Here is an 18,924-nt window from a genome sequence, read left to right on the forward strand (position 1 = left end):
GAGTTCTCTTGAATGGCTCTGGAGGTGATGGATTTGTCAGGACTAAGGATGGAGGGACGGGGTGTTGGGGCCTTGATCTATGTAGCTTCTACATGTGATATAATTGTATACTTGTATTTTCTACCAGAACAGGGCTTCTTACAGCTTTGGGATTTCCTGGCAGGACCTCCTTTGGAACACATATCAGTTTAAGCTAGTGGAATGACTTTGGCAGGGTAGGGGGTGGGGGATGGGTTGGTGGAGGGGTGGGGGGAGATGGGGATGGGGATAGTTGCTAGAGGGACCAATCAGGTGATTAGAAGGTTGGAGTTTTCAGCAAACTTCTCCCTCTGGGGATGTAGGACTTGACAATGATCAAAGGCCAATGATTTAATTAAATTTGCCTACATAACGAAAGTCCACAAATTCCTGTAAACAACAGGGTTCAGACATTGAGGCTGAAGATGCTGGGAACCAGGTGAGTCCAGAGAAGGCCTGAAGCTTTACAACGTTACCCCTCCAATAGCTCACTCTTTATCACCACCATTTGTCCATTCCTGAGCTACATGCTTCACAATAAACTTGTGATCTAAGTAAAGCATTCCCGAGTTCTGAGAGACAGCTATTGAGGAGAAGGTCAGGGGAGCCTCTGCACAGCTAACCAGTTACAAGTATAGGTGGCTGGGATTGGTACCTGAAGTCAAAGGCCATCTTGTAGGGCTGAGCCCCTAACTCCTGGAACCCAATACTAAGTCCATGTAGCTAGTATTGGGGTGGAACTGACTGGAAGAGTCCCTGAGTAGTGCCAAGCCTCCCCGGGTCTGGACAGTTAACGTTTCTTCTTTCCTAAGTAATGCCATTGAAGAAGATGCCACCTATGAAGGGCAGTGGAGAGTTTCAAGCCAGCCTGGCAGTGAGGTGTGAGGGGCAGCCAGGCTGACCAAACAAGGGCTAGTGTTAGGGCTATTGTGTGTCAAACTGACCCAGGCTAGCCACACAGGCAAAGCCAGTGACAATTCTTCCTTCCTGCAGAAGCCTCATTCCCACTGGAGATGCTCAGAGAGGAACCATGAGCTCAGAAAAACACCGTATTGTTCTGTGATGTCACCCCTAGAATGTTCTGAGTGTTTTGATGACCAGCTTATGCATAGGACCTATACCTGGCATCTCACATTGGTATGGCTTTTTACTTGATACAGAAATAATAATTTAAAACCAGGGAGAGCTGCTGCGGTCTCTGCTTCAAAGACTTACAAGAGGGTTTTATATCAGTTAATTCCTGTCTTGATTTTTGTTCAGTGATCGGTAACTCTTCAGTTCAGGTACCATCTACACATACCTTTAGACTGTGATTTTTTTTATAAGATATATAATTGGTAAGGAGGTCATAAATGTGTAGAAAGTAGTTATATGTTTCAAGTGAGCCACTAAAGCCCCAGGATGAGTTGAGGAGAAATCTAATTTTTTCTTTTTTACAGCACTCGAGGCCAAATTTTACAAGAAAGAGGGATACCAGATCTGAAAGCCTAGAAATTCCAATCAATGTGGTCCTACCTCAGGTAGGGACGGACAATCACGGGAGGATGTAACTTACCAGTTTTAGCTAGAATAACCCTGTTTCCAAACCTTACAGAATGAACAGAGAAGTCAGCCGCTCAGATTCCTGTCATTTTATTTGTTTGTTTGTTGTTTGTTTTTCCCTGGCTATGTGTCTTGGGGAGGACACATGGATTCTCTGGACCTTGAGATCCTCTGGCCTTGAATGAAGGGCCTGGGTTGGGTGGTCAGGTCCTCCAGTACTAGCCTTTCAAGGTCTGATCATACTACGAGAAAAATCTAACCTTACCAAAGGAGACCCTTCATTGCATGGTGGTGTATAACCACTCTGGATATCTGTGGAGAACTAGAGTTGACCTTGAAGCCATGTGCATAAGAATGAACCCAGGAGCTGAAACACCAGCGTGTGGCCCACTTGCCCCTGCCAAGGGAATGAAGCCCTGCTATGGGCCAAAGATGGCTGACTGGGGATGGACATTTGTTTGTTTCTTTCGAGGCCAGTGAATGGTTAAACCCCTTGCAGCATGTGATCCCCGCATCTCCTGCACACAGCAGATTTCTTGGGGGGACCCCTTGTATCTGACTGTTTCTCCAGCTGCTATGTCACAAAGGGGTGGCCTTGCTTTCTCCAGAGTCACCCAAGCGCTCATTAGAAGATCAGGGTCATGCAGCCAGTGGAGGTGAAATGTAGGATGGAGGGACCCAAGGCACAGGTAATTGACCTCCGAGTTTGGTCGAGGGAGGTGTGTACAAAAGAGGACGGATCTCTAGCTGGGGTTCTGTGTTAGTGTACTTACAACCAGCTCAGCAAATGTGGGCGGGAGGAGACAGAAACCCAAGACAAGGAAACAACCTGGGTGTTGGTTTTCCTTACGGCATTGTAGTGAAATGAAAGCTAAGTCAGAATAGTAGGCAACTGTGTCCTGGTCATCCTTAGAAGGACAACCTTGCTAGGTCTGGTTCTAAATACGTAAAATACACACACATCTGTGCGTGAGGGTGGGCATGGCTCCTTAGGTACCTTATTAGCCCCCATATTAGGGGCAGACAGAAGACACCAGCCTAGGTGTGGGAGTGGAAAAGGGGTTGGGAATAAGATTTGAAAGTAGTTGTTAATTTACTGTTTGCATTGTTGGGACCAAATTCCTGGCAGGAAGCAAGTCAAGGGATGAAGTCTTCTTTTTTTTTGGCTCTCTATTCAGGGGATGAGTCCATTGAGAAGTGGTAGTGGGGCCGCTGCCTCACATCATGGCAGATCAACCTGGTTTCTTCAGTCCAGGATCCTAGCTCATGAGTGCTAACCACATTTAGTATGGGCCCCGCGTCTGTTAGTCTTCACTGATAAAGTCCCCACAGACACATCCAAGGGTGTGGTCTTGCTAATGCCCTAGGTGTTTCTTAATCCAGTAAGCTGACACAAAGCCTTTATTACTGTCATGTGATGTGATAGAAAGATTAGATCCGTCCACCCCTGGCACAACTTTTCTGTCCCCATCTCCCAGCGCCAGTCAAGGAAAAAAGGTGGGTTGAGAAGTCTTGGGTTTGTTCTGGTGCCCTCAGGCCTGCTTCCTGTGCTGTAGGACCTGATGTAGTTACTTGGATCTTGGAAGATGGAGGGATGTGGAATGAAGGGGTCACTGCAGTCTGGAGATTCTTCCTGGCCAGATGCGGCCTTGAGTATGCCAGTCAGGCTTAGCCAGTGGTCATCTAACGGCCAACAAAGCAAGCAACTGATGTTGAAAAGCAGGAAGAGGAGGTTTACTCAGTGTGGCAACACTGGAAGGAGGAACCAAGAGGTCTAGTGATGCTCCAAGTCCATCAGGAAGTTTAGGTTTAAGTAGAGTCACAGAGGTTCACATAACTAAGCAGTCCTGCTCTGGGTGTGGTCCAGCCCAGCATCATTGTCTCATCCCCAGTCTCTTCTGCAGGGCTATCTGACAAGTTAACACAACTGTGTAACATCTCTTTCTGAGAGACAGTCTTCCCCTCTGGCTGGCACCAGCCTTCAGCTTTTACCTTTTCCAAACATAGGACTACCGGAGCAATTTCTTGGGGTTCACTGTTTCAACAATCTGATATCTAGAAGGATAGACATAAGTATCTCTTTAGAATATCTTCGTTCCTGCCAGGATGGTTACAGGCACAAGCCAGACAACCTGCCAGGATACCCTAAATGGATCCTCTTGGGTAGGGAAGTAGGCATGGATTACTAGTTGATGTAAACTGAGCCCACCCATAGGGCTGTGGGAAAGGCCTATCTGCTCATGTACCTCCCCAAATGAGATGGTGGGGGCAAAGGATTACTATGAGAAACAAGGTGAGGAAGGTGTTGATGGAGTGCTGACATCATGTGTTGGCCACAGAGTCACACAAGTATAAGGCAGAGATTTCACAGCTGTGGGAATTGGGAGACTCAGTAGCAAGGACAGAGCTGAGGTTTAACCCAGGTCAATGCCTAGCCTGTCACGCTACTCAGCAGGCCAGGTGATGTCTTAGCTCTAATTCTCTTGCTTCTAGAAGCTAGTGTGTCCTTTCCTCTCGTCTGGATTGCTACCGGTAACCCCTCAGCTGCCTGTATCTTTCCACCCCAGGTAGCTTCATTCTGAGTTGAGTTCATCCCATTTGGAAGGGAATTATAACAGTACCTCTGGCTGCCAGCTCCCAGCCCTATTGGTTGGCTGGAGTTCTCAATTACATTACAAATGCTACAATTCACTAGTTATCGCCTTTAGGTCTCTTCGGGTCTTATTGATTTCGCATTTTTCTTCCTCACGCTGAACATGTGTGTTTTCACATCTATTTTCTTCTAGCACATTAGCTTGCAAGCCACAGTGTTATTTCCTGTCCAGGCCGCTGATCCCCTTCTATGCACAGACTCACTTTTCCAGACATTCAAGCTTCCCAGTGAGCTCTCAGTGCATGTCATTGGTTAGTGCTGGGTCATCAGTGGCAGATCTACATCTGGATCAGAATGAGCTCTGATAGCACTCCTGGTGCCCTCCATTTCCCCTTGTCTTTTTCTCCTTCCTCTTCGGCTCCCAGCAATGCCAACTGAAACAGTTTCAGAGCAAGATCTTAGGAGAGTCTATCAATTAGCTAAGATGACTACATCTGTCATCTTTATTCTCTTTGCTGTTAGCATTAAAAATCTATCAAAACTAATCACTTTTATATTGTGAATGATCTTTTATCTGTTAGCATTTATTAAAACAAACACTGTATTTAGCTATTTGGCATACCAGAGGGTTTTTTTTTTTTATGATAGTGGAGCTCAGCTGTGAAGTTGGCACTGTGGTTTTCCCTTCTAGGATCCTGGTGCCCTTCAATTTTACATGCATTAAAAGTACTCCAGCAGGCTGAGCATTCCCTACACACTAACTGTCAATAGTGTTGGCAAAGCAGGTGCTTTAAAAGCTTGGTCAACCAGTGTGAGCTTTCTGGGAGCATGCGGACGTCTCTTCTGGGTGGTAGTAGCGACATCTTTTATGTAAGGGAGAGAACTTCAGTGCTGTTTCCTCAGCACCATGACTATAACAAAGTGTCCAAGGCCAGACAGTTCACAAAGAATAGAGGCTGGCCATTCAAGAGCATGGCACAATACTAGAACCTGGTCATCTTCTGGCAAGGGCCTTCATGCTGTGTCCCTACATGGTGGAGGGCATCACTTGGTGAGATACAGCAAGCCACAGAGAGCTCACTTTATAACAGATGTCCCTGCAACAGCCCATTGAACCATGAACGGGTTCATCCATTCCCACATGATCCAGTCCGCCTCACAAGGGTCTCCCTTATCAAACACTATTAACATGTGACTTTGAGGATGAAGCTCCCAGCACATGAAATTGAGAGGCCACATTCAAACCACAGCAGTGCATGTCAGCTAAGCCTGGATGCTCAGTCTAGTCCTGTTCCCAAACTCTTTAAGTGGAAGGCCAGCAACCCCAGTAACTCTATCTGAGAAGATTCCTCCTTGAGAGTTTTAGTCTTTAAAAATCACACAGCACCAGGAAGAGACTCTGGTGATGTCCCTCCCTTTCTCCATTGCCTTTTGTTCCCCCTTTTCAGTTGGCAGCTCACTGTGTTTTTCAGGATCCCTGGAAATAGTATGCCCCATAGTCATTTGTGGTGATACATTGTGTCCCCCAAAATATTGTGCACCCTAATAAAGCTTATCTGAGGATCAGAGGAAAAAGCCAGCCACTATATTAAACATAGAAGTCAAGCAGTGTTAGCACATGCCTTTAATCCTAGCATTTGGGAGGCAGAGATCCATCTGGATCTCTGTGAGTTCAAGGCCACACTGGGAACAGAGCCAGGCATTTTAAACACATGCCTTTAATCCCAGCACTAACCATAGAGATCTGGAGGTCTGTAGAGACAGAGTGGAGGTGATATAGCTGGGTAGAGAGAGGAAATGAGATTGCAGAACAGAAAGGCATATAGGTGTGAGTATGCAGGAAGTAGGTCTCTTGTAGACTGAGGCGTCTGTAAGGTGAGGTTGGCTGTGGCTTTTCCTATTCCTCTGACCTTTCAGATTTTTACCCTGATGTCTGGCTCTGGGCTTTTTATTAATAAGATCGTTTAGCAATTTGTCTTATGGTCATTGGTGATTTAAAGCACCTACATTAGAAATGAAATACCAGAAAGGGCCGGGCCTGTGCTCAGGAAGGATTCCAGTCCACAGGTAGGGTTTCAGGCAGCTGTGAGAGCCATGCCTGTACCCAGGGCTCCTCCTGGATCCCCAGCACTAACACACTACACTGTTGGGTCACAGCTATGAGTACACTATTCCTGGCTCCTGAAGACAGAGTCCCTTGGTCACCTTTCGAACACCTAATGGGGGAGGTCTGGTGAGCCTCGGAGCCACATGTGCCCTGTCCTACAACTTCATTCCCTACTCTGCCAGGAAGGAGCCCACTTTGTTCTTTTTCGCCTGTTGGTCTCTATGTCTATGTGAGAATATGCCCCTAAGGCCAAGAAGAGACATCCCTCCCCCCCCCCCCCCCCGCATTGACTGAACCTCCTAGGCTCAGTAGAACCCCTCCATGATGTTCCAAGCACAGACAGACCTCTTGTCAGGACCCAGGTCATCAAACACATTAGATCAGCCAATGGAAGAAATCTGGGACCATCACTGACCTGGCTCAAGACCCCAGATGAGAAGGGCAGGGTTGTGAGTGCCAGTTAGAGACTGGGATCCTGAATCTATGGGTATTTGCTCAGCTTTGTTGCTTATATGTTGGTGGAGCATTTTGTAAAGCAATGTATTCAGTGTTTCACGATGGTTTAGAACAGGAATTGTTAAATATCACCAGCAGGACTCTTTGGTCTTTGTGACATTGTGTTTACCACTTGTCCTCTTATGAGCCCAGGAAGCAGGCACAGCGGCCATGTGTAGGCTCATTTTCAGAGGTGATGGAAAAACAAGAAGTTCTCAATAGGACTCAGGCATGGCACTTTTGATATCAAGGCTCTTGGGGCTTGGGACCTCTGCTTTGGGTTCTAGGTTCAAGATGATGCCATGGCTACTGTCTGGGTTTCGTGTCTGTTGCTGTGATAAAATGTCCCCAATATAAACAGCTCAGGAGAGAAAGGGTTTCTCTGATTTACCATTACAGGTTACAGCCCATCACTGTAAGGAAGTCAAGACAGGAAGGCCAGACACCTAGTCACACCCACAGTGAAGAGCAGAGGGAGGCTAATTGCACATAATCTTCTAGTATTCAGCTTGCTCTCTCCATTCTTATACAGTCCAGGACCCAAACCCAGGATGTGGCACTACCCACAGTAGGCTGGGTCTTTCCACATCAATGAACCCAACAAAGAAAATCCCTCAAAAAGAAAAAGAAAAGAAAAGAAAAGGAAATACCTCACAGGTATTCCACAGGACATCCCAATCCAGATAATTCCTCATTGAGATTTCCCCCCACCAGGTAATTCTAGATTGATGATTAAACCCACCCAGCATGGATGCTCAGCCTTTAAAGGATGAAGGAAGCAGCTTTTAAAGGGGTGGTTTTTAGATTTCGGAATATTTGAATATTTAGGTGGAGCAGAAGGGGAGGAAGGCTCAGGGAATGGGACCCATGCATAGGCATTAAATCCATATCTATATCTATATATCATATACAATTCATAGTAGTTTTATGCACTGTTTCAGTGTACCTGTGTCTTTGCAGGAAGGCAGGTGTGGAATTTTTTGCTTGCAGCATCCCATGGATGCTCAGAAAGCTTCAGATATGGAGCACTCTGGAACGGAGAGTCTTCGGGTTGGGAATGTTAAAGCTGAAATAGTGTTTCATTTGCCAGTGTTGTGAGGATTAAGAGAATGATGTAGGTAAAACACACGCACATAATCAGCTGTGCAGCTTGCAGCTCCAGCTCTGAGGGAGCTGACACCCTCTTCAAAGAGGTGCAGTTACCCCAAGTTAAAATTTTAGCAACTGAAAGTCACACAACTTGGCCAGATTCTTATAACTGATAAGTGGCAAGGAGACAGAGGTTTTTTAAAAAAAATCCATGCCTTTAGTTTCTACCATATGGTTGAATCTTATTGTCTGTGGGCTTTCATTTCTTGAGATGGGGTCTTTCTCTGTGTAGCCCTGGTTGGCCTGGAACTTGCTATGTAGACCAAGCTGGCCTTGAAGTTCTGGTTACGTTCCTATCTGGACTGCCTCCGTGTAGCTGTGGTTACAGGCCTGCACAAAGCATGGCTCATTATTCATAGACTTTATAGTTAGGAATTTATAGACCTTTGACTAGTCCAGCCTCAATGCTCATAGAACACTTGTGGTCATTCTTGGACCTGTAGAGAGTTTGTGTGGGAATGTGTGGGCAAGAACTGGGCTCCAGGCACCTCTTGTTTGAACTCTCAGCCTGGAAAACAGTGTCCTGTTTGCAGTTTCTAGACCACTACGTGCCTTTTGCTGGCGGTTTCCCTGCTTAAAGTGGTATCAACACACCTCGTTCCTAATTACAGTGTGTCTGTGCTGTGCCTCCTGGAGCAAGCTTGTTGGATAAGCTCTGCCTAGGCATGGCGCACCCACTGTCAATCTCCAGATCCGGGAGGGTGTCTTTAAACAGAAACACAATGATCAATTGACAGGAATTTTTATGACCAGAGCCTTATAGGAACCGAGCCCAGCATTTCCCCTAGGAACTGTGGTTCGGTATTCGCTCATTAATTCAAGAAGAAAGCTACCTAGCATAACAAAGGCCGGCTAGATTTCCTTGTGAGGATTCCGGGAGGTTAGGTGAGGGGTCTCCTGGACTCTTAGCCCACCCGGCGGTCCTTGTGCAAGCTGCTCCATTAACAGTTTCCCTGCTCTCTCCCACAGCGGGGCACCACTGAGCCTTTCCTGAGGCTCCACAACCTGTACAGCACGCCTCGCTGCTCCAGGCAGGCTGCCTTGCCCCGGATGAGCCGCAGGGTAGTCAGCCAGCATTCCTACCCACTCAACCGCTTCTCTTCTGTGCCCTTTGACCCCATGGAGCGCCCCACCTCCCAGGCTGACCTGGAACTGGACTACAACCCTCCCCGGGTGCAGCTCAGCGACGAGATGTTCGTCTTCCAGGACGGGCGGTGGGTGAATGAGAACTGCCGTCTGCAGTCTCCTCACTTCTCCCCCTCCTCGTCCTTCCACCATAAACTGCACCACAAGAGGCTGGCCAGGGAGCACCTGCTGCAGGAGGAGAACAAGACTCTCCGGGATGAGAACCGGGCCCTGCGGGATGAGAACAGGGCCCTCCGCAAGGAGAACAAGATGCTGCAGGTCTTTTGGGAAGACCACAAGGTCACCCTGGGCCACGAGGAGAGTCAGTCCCCCTCGCCATTGCTGCACAAGGACACAGCCTCCCAGGAAGTCGTGAAGAAAGACAACGCCACCTTGCCTGTCCAGCGGAGCAAGGAGAACACCTTACACCTCATTCGAGAGGAGAACCGGGCCCTCCAGCAGTTGCTGGAGCAGAGGCAGGCCTACTGGGCCCAGGCAGAAGACGGTGGCACTTCCGCCGAGGAGGGTAAGCCCACCTCCTCACCCAAGGAGGAGCCCCATAACCCTGGGCTTCTCCCAGATCAGAGCCCAGGACTCTCCTCCCCGTTTGAGGAGCCCAAAGGGCCCCCCACAGCACAGGAGGACTCCAAGACACTGCGTGCCCTGAGGGAGATGGTTAACAACTTGTCTGGGCCGTCTGGGGAAGACGAGGGTCAAGTCGGCCCCAACCTAGCTGACAGCGCTCAGCTTATGCAGCTGCTGAGGGAGATGAACCAGGCGCTGCAGGCCCTGCGGGAGGAGAACCGGTTGCTGCAGGAGGAGAACCGGGCGCTGCACGTCCTCCGTGACGTGCACCGCATCTTCCAGGAGGAGAACAAGGCCCTGTGGGAAAACAACAAGCTAAAGCTGCAGCAGTGCATGGTCATCGACACGATGACCGAGGTCACAGCCCGGATGGAGATGCTTGTGGAAGAGCTGTGTGCCTCCGCCTCAGCCAAGAACAACAAAGATCCCAAGAAGCCCAGCAGGGTCTGAGGTCTTGGCAGCAGACATAGACACCAAGATCAAGCACGGTCCACGAGGCCAGAGAGAACCCTCTGCCTTCCTTTGTCTTCCTCACCTTCGCAGCCCCCCAGTGCATGCCCGTAGACCAGCAGAGAAAGGACCATCCTACACCCAGAGACACAATAAAGGCAGAGGAGGCTGGGGCCAACCAACACCAGCGTGGCATTTTGGCTTCTTCTCATCCTGCGTCCTCCTAACTCTTTTAACTTCCTACTTCCTCGTTCGCTTCCTGGCCTCCTCTTTTCTCCTCCTTCCTCATCAACCTTCTTATTATTCAATCCCCTTTCCTCCTCTTTCAACCCCTGTACTTTTTCTCCCCTTCTACAGATTTAGCTGGGTGGAGTGGTACATTTCTGTATTCTTAGGACTCAGGAGGCTGAGGCAGGAGGATTGTAAATTTAAGGTCTATCTAGGCTACCATAATAGAAAAGGAAGGGACTGAGGTGGGGCCCATGATATGGGATGATGGACAACGACTTTAGTCTTTAGAGTAAAACTGAGCTGAGAGTCAGAGTTCCTCTAGACCTCTACCCATACTCATCAACATCCCCTACCAAAATTTAGAAAAATTGATGCATCTACATCGACTCATCACCAGTATGCAAAGTCCATAGTTTGTTAGGATTCTCTGGCTATGCTCCTTAGACAATGAGCCAAGAACCGTAACCCACCCCTCTCCTGGAGGTCTTGGCATGTTGTGAGCCTCAGCATCCTTAGAACCCTGTGTGGTGGGCACTACCGTCTCTAACAGACATGGAAACAGGAATTCTAAGACATGCACCAATTGACAGGTAGGAAAGGCAAGTGGGGATTTCTTCTGCAGACCAGGTCAGGCTCCTTCCATGAGACTCACTGCCAGTTTCCTAGTCTCTAAAAGTTAAAGTGGTTTTGGTATCTGTTTTCCAGACTTAAGAACTTGATGAGTCTTACCCCCAAGGCAGCCTTGGAAGTCCCAGAGGAGGGGACGATATGAGAGGTTTTCCTCGCACTAGTCGGTGACGTGTTTACTCTGCACGCAGGGTGGACAGTGATGGATGTACAGGAGAAGGCTAGTCATTTACTCTGCTCATGGCGCCAGAGTCTGAAAAATGGGAACTGGCTGTTGATGGGCCTCTGGGTCTTAGTACTTTTTCCTCCTCTATTTGTTTAATTTATCATTCAGGGTATCATAAAATATCACACCTGTTTGTCAATGTAATAACCCCAGGGTATGTGTGTGGGTTGGGGGGGGCAGTTACTTTTGTCTTTTGATGAAACCAAATTGATTCTGTTATCCTAGACAACAGGAAGACAGAAGACACACTCTCCTAAAGTCTGTGTTCCCAATATTTAACTTGGATTAATCTCTATAACAGCAGCTGAATGTTGTCTCACAAGCTGAGAGTGCTCAGAGACCTTAATACTGTTTAGGCATGTCAACTTTCTCTGTCGGGCAGAATCTAAATGGATGGAAAATAAGCCAGACAAGCCATAAGATGCCATTTTTATGGCATGGGGGAGATTTATTTCAGAACATTGCTTCCTTGTACAGCACAGCGCAATCTGTCAGATTGCCAGCACTCTAGTGGAATCTAACTTCTGGTGGAACAGTGAGAGAGTTCACTGCTTACTTTTTAAAAAAAAATTTACTTATTATTTTATGTGCATTTGTGTTTTGTCTGCACGTATGTCTGTGTGAGTATGTCAGATCTTGGAGTTAGACAGTTGTGTGCTACTGGGTGCTGGGAATTGAACCCTGGTCCTCTGGAAGAGCAGTTAGTGCTCTTAACTGCTAAGCCATCTCTCTAGCCCCTCACTGTTCATATAGGAAGGTTTCCTCTAGGCATCTGAGTTCTAGGCCTGCCTCTAAGTCCAACACTAGGCCCTTATCGAACAGCTGAAGCCTTCCCTTTGCATGTAGATCTTGGACCTGAGCCTCAAAGCTTTGCATTTGGAGAGTTAAACATTCCACCTTTCCTGTCTTTCATCACTTGGCCATTGGCTTTCTTGGTTGCTACAGTCAACTACTATTCTTTGCTGAGTTAGCTAGGTCTTGTCCATATGATATCTAGCTGTAAGTTGAAGGTCAGGGTCAATAGAAAACATTCACAGTCTAGCTAAGTAACAGAAACAACAGCCCTAGAATTCACCGGGGTGGGGGGTGGGAGGTGGGGGGTTGGGGTTGGGGTAGAATGGGGTGGGGGGGTGATGGTATTCTTACAGGTAAACCATCTGTGTAAAGTGCATCATTTTATTACTTTTTATTTTATAATGAAACAAAGCTATGTATTTATTTAAAACAAGTTTGCCTATAGTACAGTTGTAGAAATCCCTAGGGCATAGAGCTGGCCTCAGGCCAGCTCAGGTGAGGACTTGTGGTGGATGGCAGTTCAAGGGTAGAAGTACCTAGGGAGAGATCCAATGACTTTGCAGGAAGCCAAAGAAGCTGGGGCACAGCCTGCTTGTTCTTTTATAACAATCTTCTGGAGGTCTAACCATAGGGTTCCACAAGAACTGAATCTTCCCAGGGGTCCTGTATTAGTTACTTTTCTCTTGCTGTGATAGAACACCATGACCAAGGCAACTTAGAGAAGAATGCATTTTGGCTTCTGGTTCCAGAGGAATATGGTCCATAACGGCAGGGGCAGCAGGCAGTAGGCAGCGGGCATGGCTGCAGGCGTGGTCGCAGGCATGGCCACAGGCATAGGAAGCTGAGAGCTCACATCTCCATCAGCAAACAAAGCCAATCAAGTGGCTCAAGGATTTAAACTCTCCGATCTCTTCCCCTTAATGGACCTCCTCCAGCAAGGTGCACTCCCCCAGTCTCCCTGTGATGGACCTCCTCCAGCAAGGTGCACTCCCCCAGTCTCCCTGAGATGGACCTCCTCCAGCAAGGTGCACTCCCCAAATCTCCCCAGACAGCGCCACCAACTGGGAACCAAGTGTTCAAATGCTGAGCCGATGGGGGACATTCACACCACCACAGGCCCCAGTGACCTGAGACTCTTTCGTTGTGATCTGTAACCAGACAGGAATTCACATTCGGTGAGGTCAAAACCCCAACAATCATGGCCAGGAAATAAAAGAATGGAGGAAGATTTATGACCTTCAGCCAATAAGGAGAATATGGGGGTTATTTCCAAAGCAATCCAAAAAGACCCCTTAAAGGAAGCATCAGGATAGTTTCCTGTATCTATAGAGTCTGTACATATGGGAAAGCACTTTAGGGACAAGCGCATACCTGAGCATGCTCAGTTAAAGAGTGTATTTCTGGGCATGCTCAATTTAAGGTCATAGTTCAAGCAAGAAATATGGAGGCTATATCTTGGCATGCATAGCTCAAGGTTATGGAAGACATGTTCAAAAAGTTAAAATGTTGGACAGGAGCACTTGGGCACATTCGGAATTTGTGACTTAAAAACATCAGACAGGAATGCCTGTGGGCATGCTGTTTTCTCCAAAAATCTTTTATTTTTTTATATCCAAAAACAAAAGGAAATGATCCTTTGAATGTGCTTTAATACTGGAATTGGTCCTTACATGTTCATGCCAAGCTTAGAGTTTAACATTCCTACCTTTTAAAAGTCCCACAATCCCTTCATGTTGCCACTGTGGACACCAAACTTCCCCTTGGATGAAACATTAAAGCTCCATTTAAACGCTAACAGTCACCCTGAGCTTTGCAAAGTCCACAATGACAGTCAATATCAGAAAGACTCTGAGGGAAGCCCTTAGTGATCGAATTCTGCTCTTGAGTGCTTCTCTTTGCTCTGGAATTTCCATAAATGAAAGTGACCAGTCTTCACGGAGTCAATGCTTGCCCAGTGTTACACTGGGAAGCATGGGAATCAGGGAGAAGAGGAGGAGGATGGGCTGAAGTGCCTGCCAGAGGAAGTTGGGTGATCTCTAAGCACTTCTCAGTGAACAGTTTATTGTCTTCCAGTTGAATTTCCCACAGAAAAGGGTTCACTGTGAAGCCAAGCCATTTTCATGCATTGCTGAGAGTTGCTGGAAATGGGGTTTCTTCCCATTCATAATTTGGAGCCTCTCCATTGGATGGTGTGTGTTTCAGCAAACTGAAAGTTTGTGCTTGGATCTCTCAACTCTTCATTCACATGCAGGTCTTCTCCAACCTGGGCCCTTATCAGTTCCTTCCCATTTGTTCACTCCAACAAAGGCCTTTGTAACCAAGAACAAAGTTAGGGGCTGGTGACATTATTCTTTGCGCTGTCAAGACAAGTGGTGGTTTCATTTATGGCACTTTCTTTGTAAGCTTGTCCTTATTCTTTGCAGACAGCTCGGCCCATTTGGAAATTCTTCCCTTGGAAACATCAAGTCCAAGTCATTTGTTAAGAACTGGGTCCTTTGCTACTCAGGGAATGTCTCATAAGCTACAGGAGAATTTCTTGGTGATCAGTTACTTTCTGTGGGTTGGTTTGGATGGTTCTCATCTTTACTATTTCCTCCTCATCCACACAGTCACATGATCATCATCTCCCCAGTCTCCCTAGACAGTCCTAGAAACCTTCCATTTCTCTCTATTTGCTCTGGTCAAATCCAGTTCTGGCCTTTGTCATCTGCTGGGTGACAGCTGCAGCTATAAGTTGATCTTCCCTTAGAATTAGTTCTAGCCATTCTCCATGTTGTAACTAGACCGACTTTCCTAAATATGAAAATATAATCATGGTATTTCCTTCCTTAGAATCCACCATTCTCTGTCCACGTCTTTCGGTTGAAACTTAACTATGGGTCTCTGGCTTCAGTAGCTGCTACTTTGGGGTTTTCTCCTGCCCTTCTGAATTCACTTACATCATTGCTCCCAGGGTCCCACTGGAATTCTTTAAACAGTTCCAGGTGCCACCCCTGACCCATAGAAGTAACAGCTAGAGAGCACAAAGACTCTGTTTCCTTCCAAGGACAGCTGGAGGGCTGAGGAAGTTGTACCTGAAGGAGTGAGAAAAGATAGTCAGTCCTAGGACTAAGCTGTCACCTCAGTGTGACAGTGTTTGGAAACCAGGCCTTTGAGAGATAATTGGCCTTAGATGAGGTCACAAGAATGCTTTGATGGTGAACCTTCAATGTTAACTTGACTGAATTTAGAATCACCCAATCCACTGGTTGCATTAAAAAAGTGAGTGCATCTCTAAATCCAAAGATGCTTAGCTATCATGCTTAATCTTGAATATCAACCTCAGAAGAGCCTGTAAGTTAGGAAAGCTGACCTCTGGATATGTCTTCAAGGGTATTTCCAGAAAGGATTAGCTGAGGGGAGAGCTCTACCCTGAATATTGGTGGTACTGGATATTTCAAAAAGAGGTGGGTTGGAGTGGGAAGAAGGCTAGCTGAGCATCCACATTCTCTTTTCTCAGTTTACTGGCCTGCTGTGATGGGAACTTGTCTGCTCTGCCACGCCTTCCATGACACGGTGGATTTGCACCCTCTAAAGACAAAAGCCAAAGTAAATATTTCCTCCCTCAAGTTGCTGTCTCGGGTATTTTGGTCATAGTAATGAAAAAATAATAACAGGTTTTGCTGGCCAGTCTTCTGTTAACCTGACACAAGCTAGAGTCATCAGAAATGAGGATGCTCAAATGAGAAAACATCTTCATAAGATCTGGCTGTCAGGCGTTTTCTTAATTAGTGATTGATGGGAGAGGGCCCAGGCCATGGTGGGTGGTGCCATCTCTGGGCTGGTGGTCCTGGGTTGTTGATGTGAGACACGACTGCTCCTGGCAGCACTGATCTACTCCTGAGAGGATGATGGGCATCAAAGGTACTCCATGTGGAGTTTGTCTTTTTCTTGACAAAACTGACCTATTGGGCAAAGAACTGCCCTTGCCTCGCCTGCTGACAGTAAGCATGCTGTCCAATCCGGACAAGCAGGACACAAGGAAAAGCGACTGCTAAACCTTGCCAAGCCAGGGTAGGACAGTCTTTCAAATTTTCCTGCTTCTGAAAATGGTCTGTCCGATATTCTAGGCCTGTAGCCAAAGTAGATTGCCCCAGTGTTGAAGAGAAACATTGGGTGACTGTCCAGGCAGTCAGCTGTTTCTGTCACTTCTTGCATTTTCAGAAGTTGCTTGCTTGCACTTCCTCTTTACTCAGGTAATACTATTTTCCTTCTCAGGTCTTTGATGGGGTTGAAGACTAGATAGTTACAGTACAACCCTCCCGTATCTTAGTTAAGAGCATATTAGGTACAAGACTTAGCCTCTTCAGGATAGGACAGCTGTTGGATTAATCTCTGTAATTTGCCAATTACCTGTGGTCTGGACATTTAGAATATGTTTTTTGCTTGATGTTGTTTTTGTAGGTTGTAGTTCCCTTTTTGTTTATGTTATTACCTTTTCTTTCTTCTGGACAATACTTGATAATGTTCCTATTGTATATAGTTTTGTATTAGGATTAGAACCTTCTTATTTAGAGAAAAGAGGAAGTGTTGTGGGAATTTGTTCTATTCAGCCAATGGCTTTGGGTTAACAAGCCTTAGGGCACGATCTTGTCTGCATACATGATGGATTAAGAGCTGAGGAAGAGGGGTCACACGCTCTTGGATGATCCGAACCAGATCAAGCTGTGGAGAGCGGCTTTGAGGTTGGTCTCCACTGCTCTTAGGCAGAACAGCAGCTGGATCAGCAGTGGCGTTTACTTGTTCTGTATACGTGAGTGTGATCCCCATTTTATTCCTTGATAAATAAATCTTCTTCCCAACATCCATGAATTTCTCGAATTTCTGGATTCTGTAAGAAAGCAGGCTGAACAAGCCATTGTGAGCAAGCCAGTAAGCAGCAGCAGCAGCAGCAGCAGCAACAGCAGCAGCAGCAGCAGCAGCAGCAGCAGCACTATGGCCTCTGCATCCGCTCCTGCCTCCAGGTTCCTGCCCTGCTTGAGTTCCTGTTCTGACTTCCTTCAATGATGGACAATGTGGAAGCATAAGCCAAACACACCTTTTCCTCTTCAACTTGCTTTTGGTCATGGTATTTCATTAAAGCAATAGTAACCCTAAGTAAGACACAGGTAGTGCCCTCATGATGGGATTAGCGTCCTTAGGAGACACCAGAGAGATGGCTCTGCCTTTGCTGTGTGAGGCCACTATGAGCCAGGGGCTGTCTGTAAGCCAGGAAAGGCTCTCACCAGAACCCAGCCATTGCCACATGCTGGTGGGCACCTGCCAGGATTCCCAGCTTCTTGTTTCTGGAGCAGTGGCAGACGGACAGTGGTAGAAGCAGATCCAGTTTATTAACAAAGAGTGCTCCCAGGTAAGGAATTGGGCTAGAGGAGAGGTTGGAAGCTCAATGGCACCTGTGTCTCCTGAACTTTTAGGTTATTTGTGTAGTGAGAGGTTTGTGTTTGTTTTGTGCATGCTCTATTTCATGTTGGCCTCGGGGGTGGCATGTTTATTTTTTATTTTTTTTCTCTGCCAACTTGTTTCTATCATATTCTAATCTCTCCACTTTCTGCCCTATTTCTTCATCTGTAAAGTGAAGACCTCCTATATCAATTACTTGTTATATACCATAACCCATTCTGAACTTAGCAAGTTGCAATACCCATTTATTTAGCTCACAGGTCTGTAGTGTGGCACATCAGGCCGAGCTCACCTAGGAAGCTGTAGTCTTAGCCAGGTTCCCTAATGTCTTCAATCAGCAGGCAGGTCACTAAGTGGCTGTGTTCTAGCAACTGGCTGACTGTTGGGGACCCTTGTTTTATTCCCACACATGTTCTCTCTTCCTCCAGCAACTTACCCCAGGCTTAGGCAAAGGCCCAAGAGAGACAAAGCAGCAGCTTATAAGTGACCGTCCCACCTCACCTCTAAACCTAATCCTAGAATGGGTCACTTCCAATGACCACATTCTACAGGTGAGAAGTCAAGAAGGTCACTGAAGTGGAAGAGATGTGAAACACATTCCACCTCTTGAGGGCAAGAGCTAAGAGCTTTTTAGTACACACAGTGCTACTGTGGACTAGGACTGTCCATGTGTGACTCTGACATACTACCTTGTAGGTTGTCAAGAGACTCAAGTGGTCCTCACCAAGGAGAGCTTCCCATCTGGCTGTCACATAGAAAGCTTAATTGGTGATTTCCTCCTCTCTTCTTTCTTCTCACTTGTGTCTCTGTGTCAAAGGCTCTGGCATCTGTAGGACTTTAAGACAGAAGAGAAGGATATTTCAGATACCCTCAGTGAGTTTTCTTAACTTGTCTAGATTAGGAAGTCTTTTAAAAAAAATTCTAGTTCAATGGTCTGGTGAATGGGGAAAGATTTTAATCTTTAGACAGTATAGATTTCTATTTCATTCAATACGAGCCAGAAGCAGGCAGTTGCCTTGGACTCTGTTTTTTTCCTTATTTCTTATGAAATTATCAAATCTGGCCAATTCCAACTTCTCTGGCTCTTTTATGTCCTCCAAATTGCTATGTAGCTGAGGATGGTCCTGAATTCCCGATCTTCCTTCCTCTCCCTTCCTCCTCCCTTCCTCTTCCTCCTCCTCATCCCTTCCTTCTTCCCCTCCCCCTCCCCTCCCCCTCTCCCTCCTCCTTTCCTCCCCCTCCTCCTCCCCCTTCCCCTCCCCCTCTCCCTCCTCCTCAGTGCTGGAGTGGATGAGTACTGTTGGAGTGGATGAGTACAGGTCCGTACCACCACGCCTAGTTGATGTAGTGCCGCAGACAGGACCACAGCTTCGTTCATGCTATGTGTACTGGTTGGTTTTGTCAACTTGACAACAAACTGGAGTTTTCTGGGAAGAGGAACCTCAGAGGAAGAAATGCCTCCATCAGACTGACCTATAGGGAAGTCTGCAGGTAATTTTCTTTTTTCTTTCTTTTTTTTTTTTTTGGTTTTTAGAGACAGGA

General features: G+C 46.8%; 1 protein-coding gene across 5 annotated transcripts; it reads left to right on the forward strand.

The window, feature by feature from the left end:
• The first annotated feature begins 442 nt into the window (after positions 1-442).
• Cby2 (chibby family member 2) lies at positions 443-10,246 on the forward strand. 5 transcript variants are annotated; one of them, XM_059273322.1, is made up of 4 exons: positions 443-457; positions 1,012-1,155; positions 1,458-1,538; positions 8,874-10,246. In XM_059273322.1, exons 2-4 carry the CDS (start codon positions 1,081-1,083, stop codon positions 10,062-10,064), a joined length of 1,347 nt encoding a protein of 448 aa, XP_059129305.1. In that variant the 5' UTR covers positions 443-457; positions 1,012-1,080; the 3' UTR covers positions 10,065-10,246. The 5 variants fall into 5 exon arrangements, with proteins under 5 accessions (XP_059129305.1, XP_059129306.1, XP_059129308.1 ...); XM_059273323.1 differs by lacking the exon at positions 1,458-1,538; XM_059273325.1 differs by lacking the exons at positions 443-457; positions 1,012-1,155 and adding an exon at positions 1,166-1,301.
• Positions 10,247-18,924: the final 8,678 nt, after the last annotated feature.

The sequence above is a fragment of the Peromyscus eremicus genome, chromosome 9 (genome assembly GCF_949786415.1).
Source record: "Peromyscus eremicus chromosome 9, PerEre_H2_v1, whole genome shotgun sequence".
NCBI lineage: Eukaryota > Metazoa > Chordata > Mammalia > Rodentia > Cricetidae > Peromyscus > Peromyscus eremicus.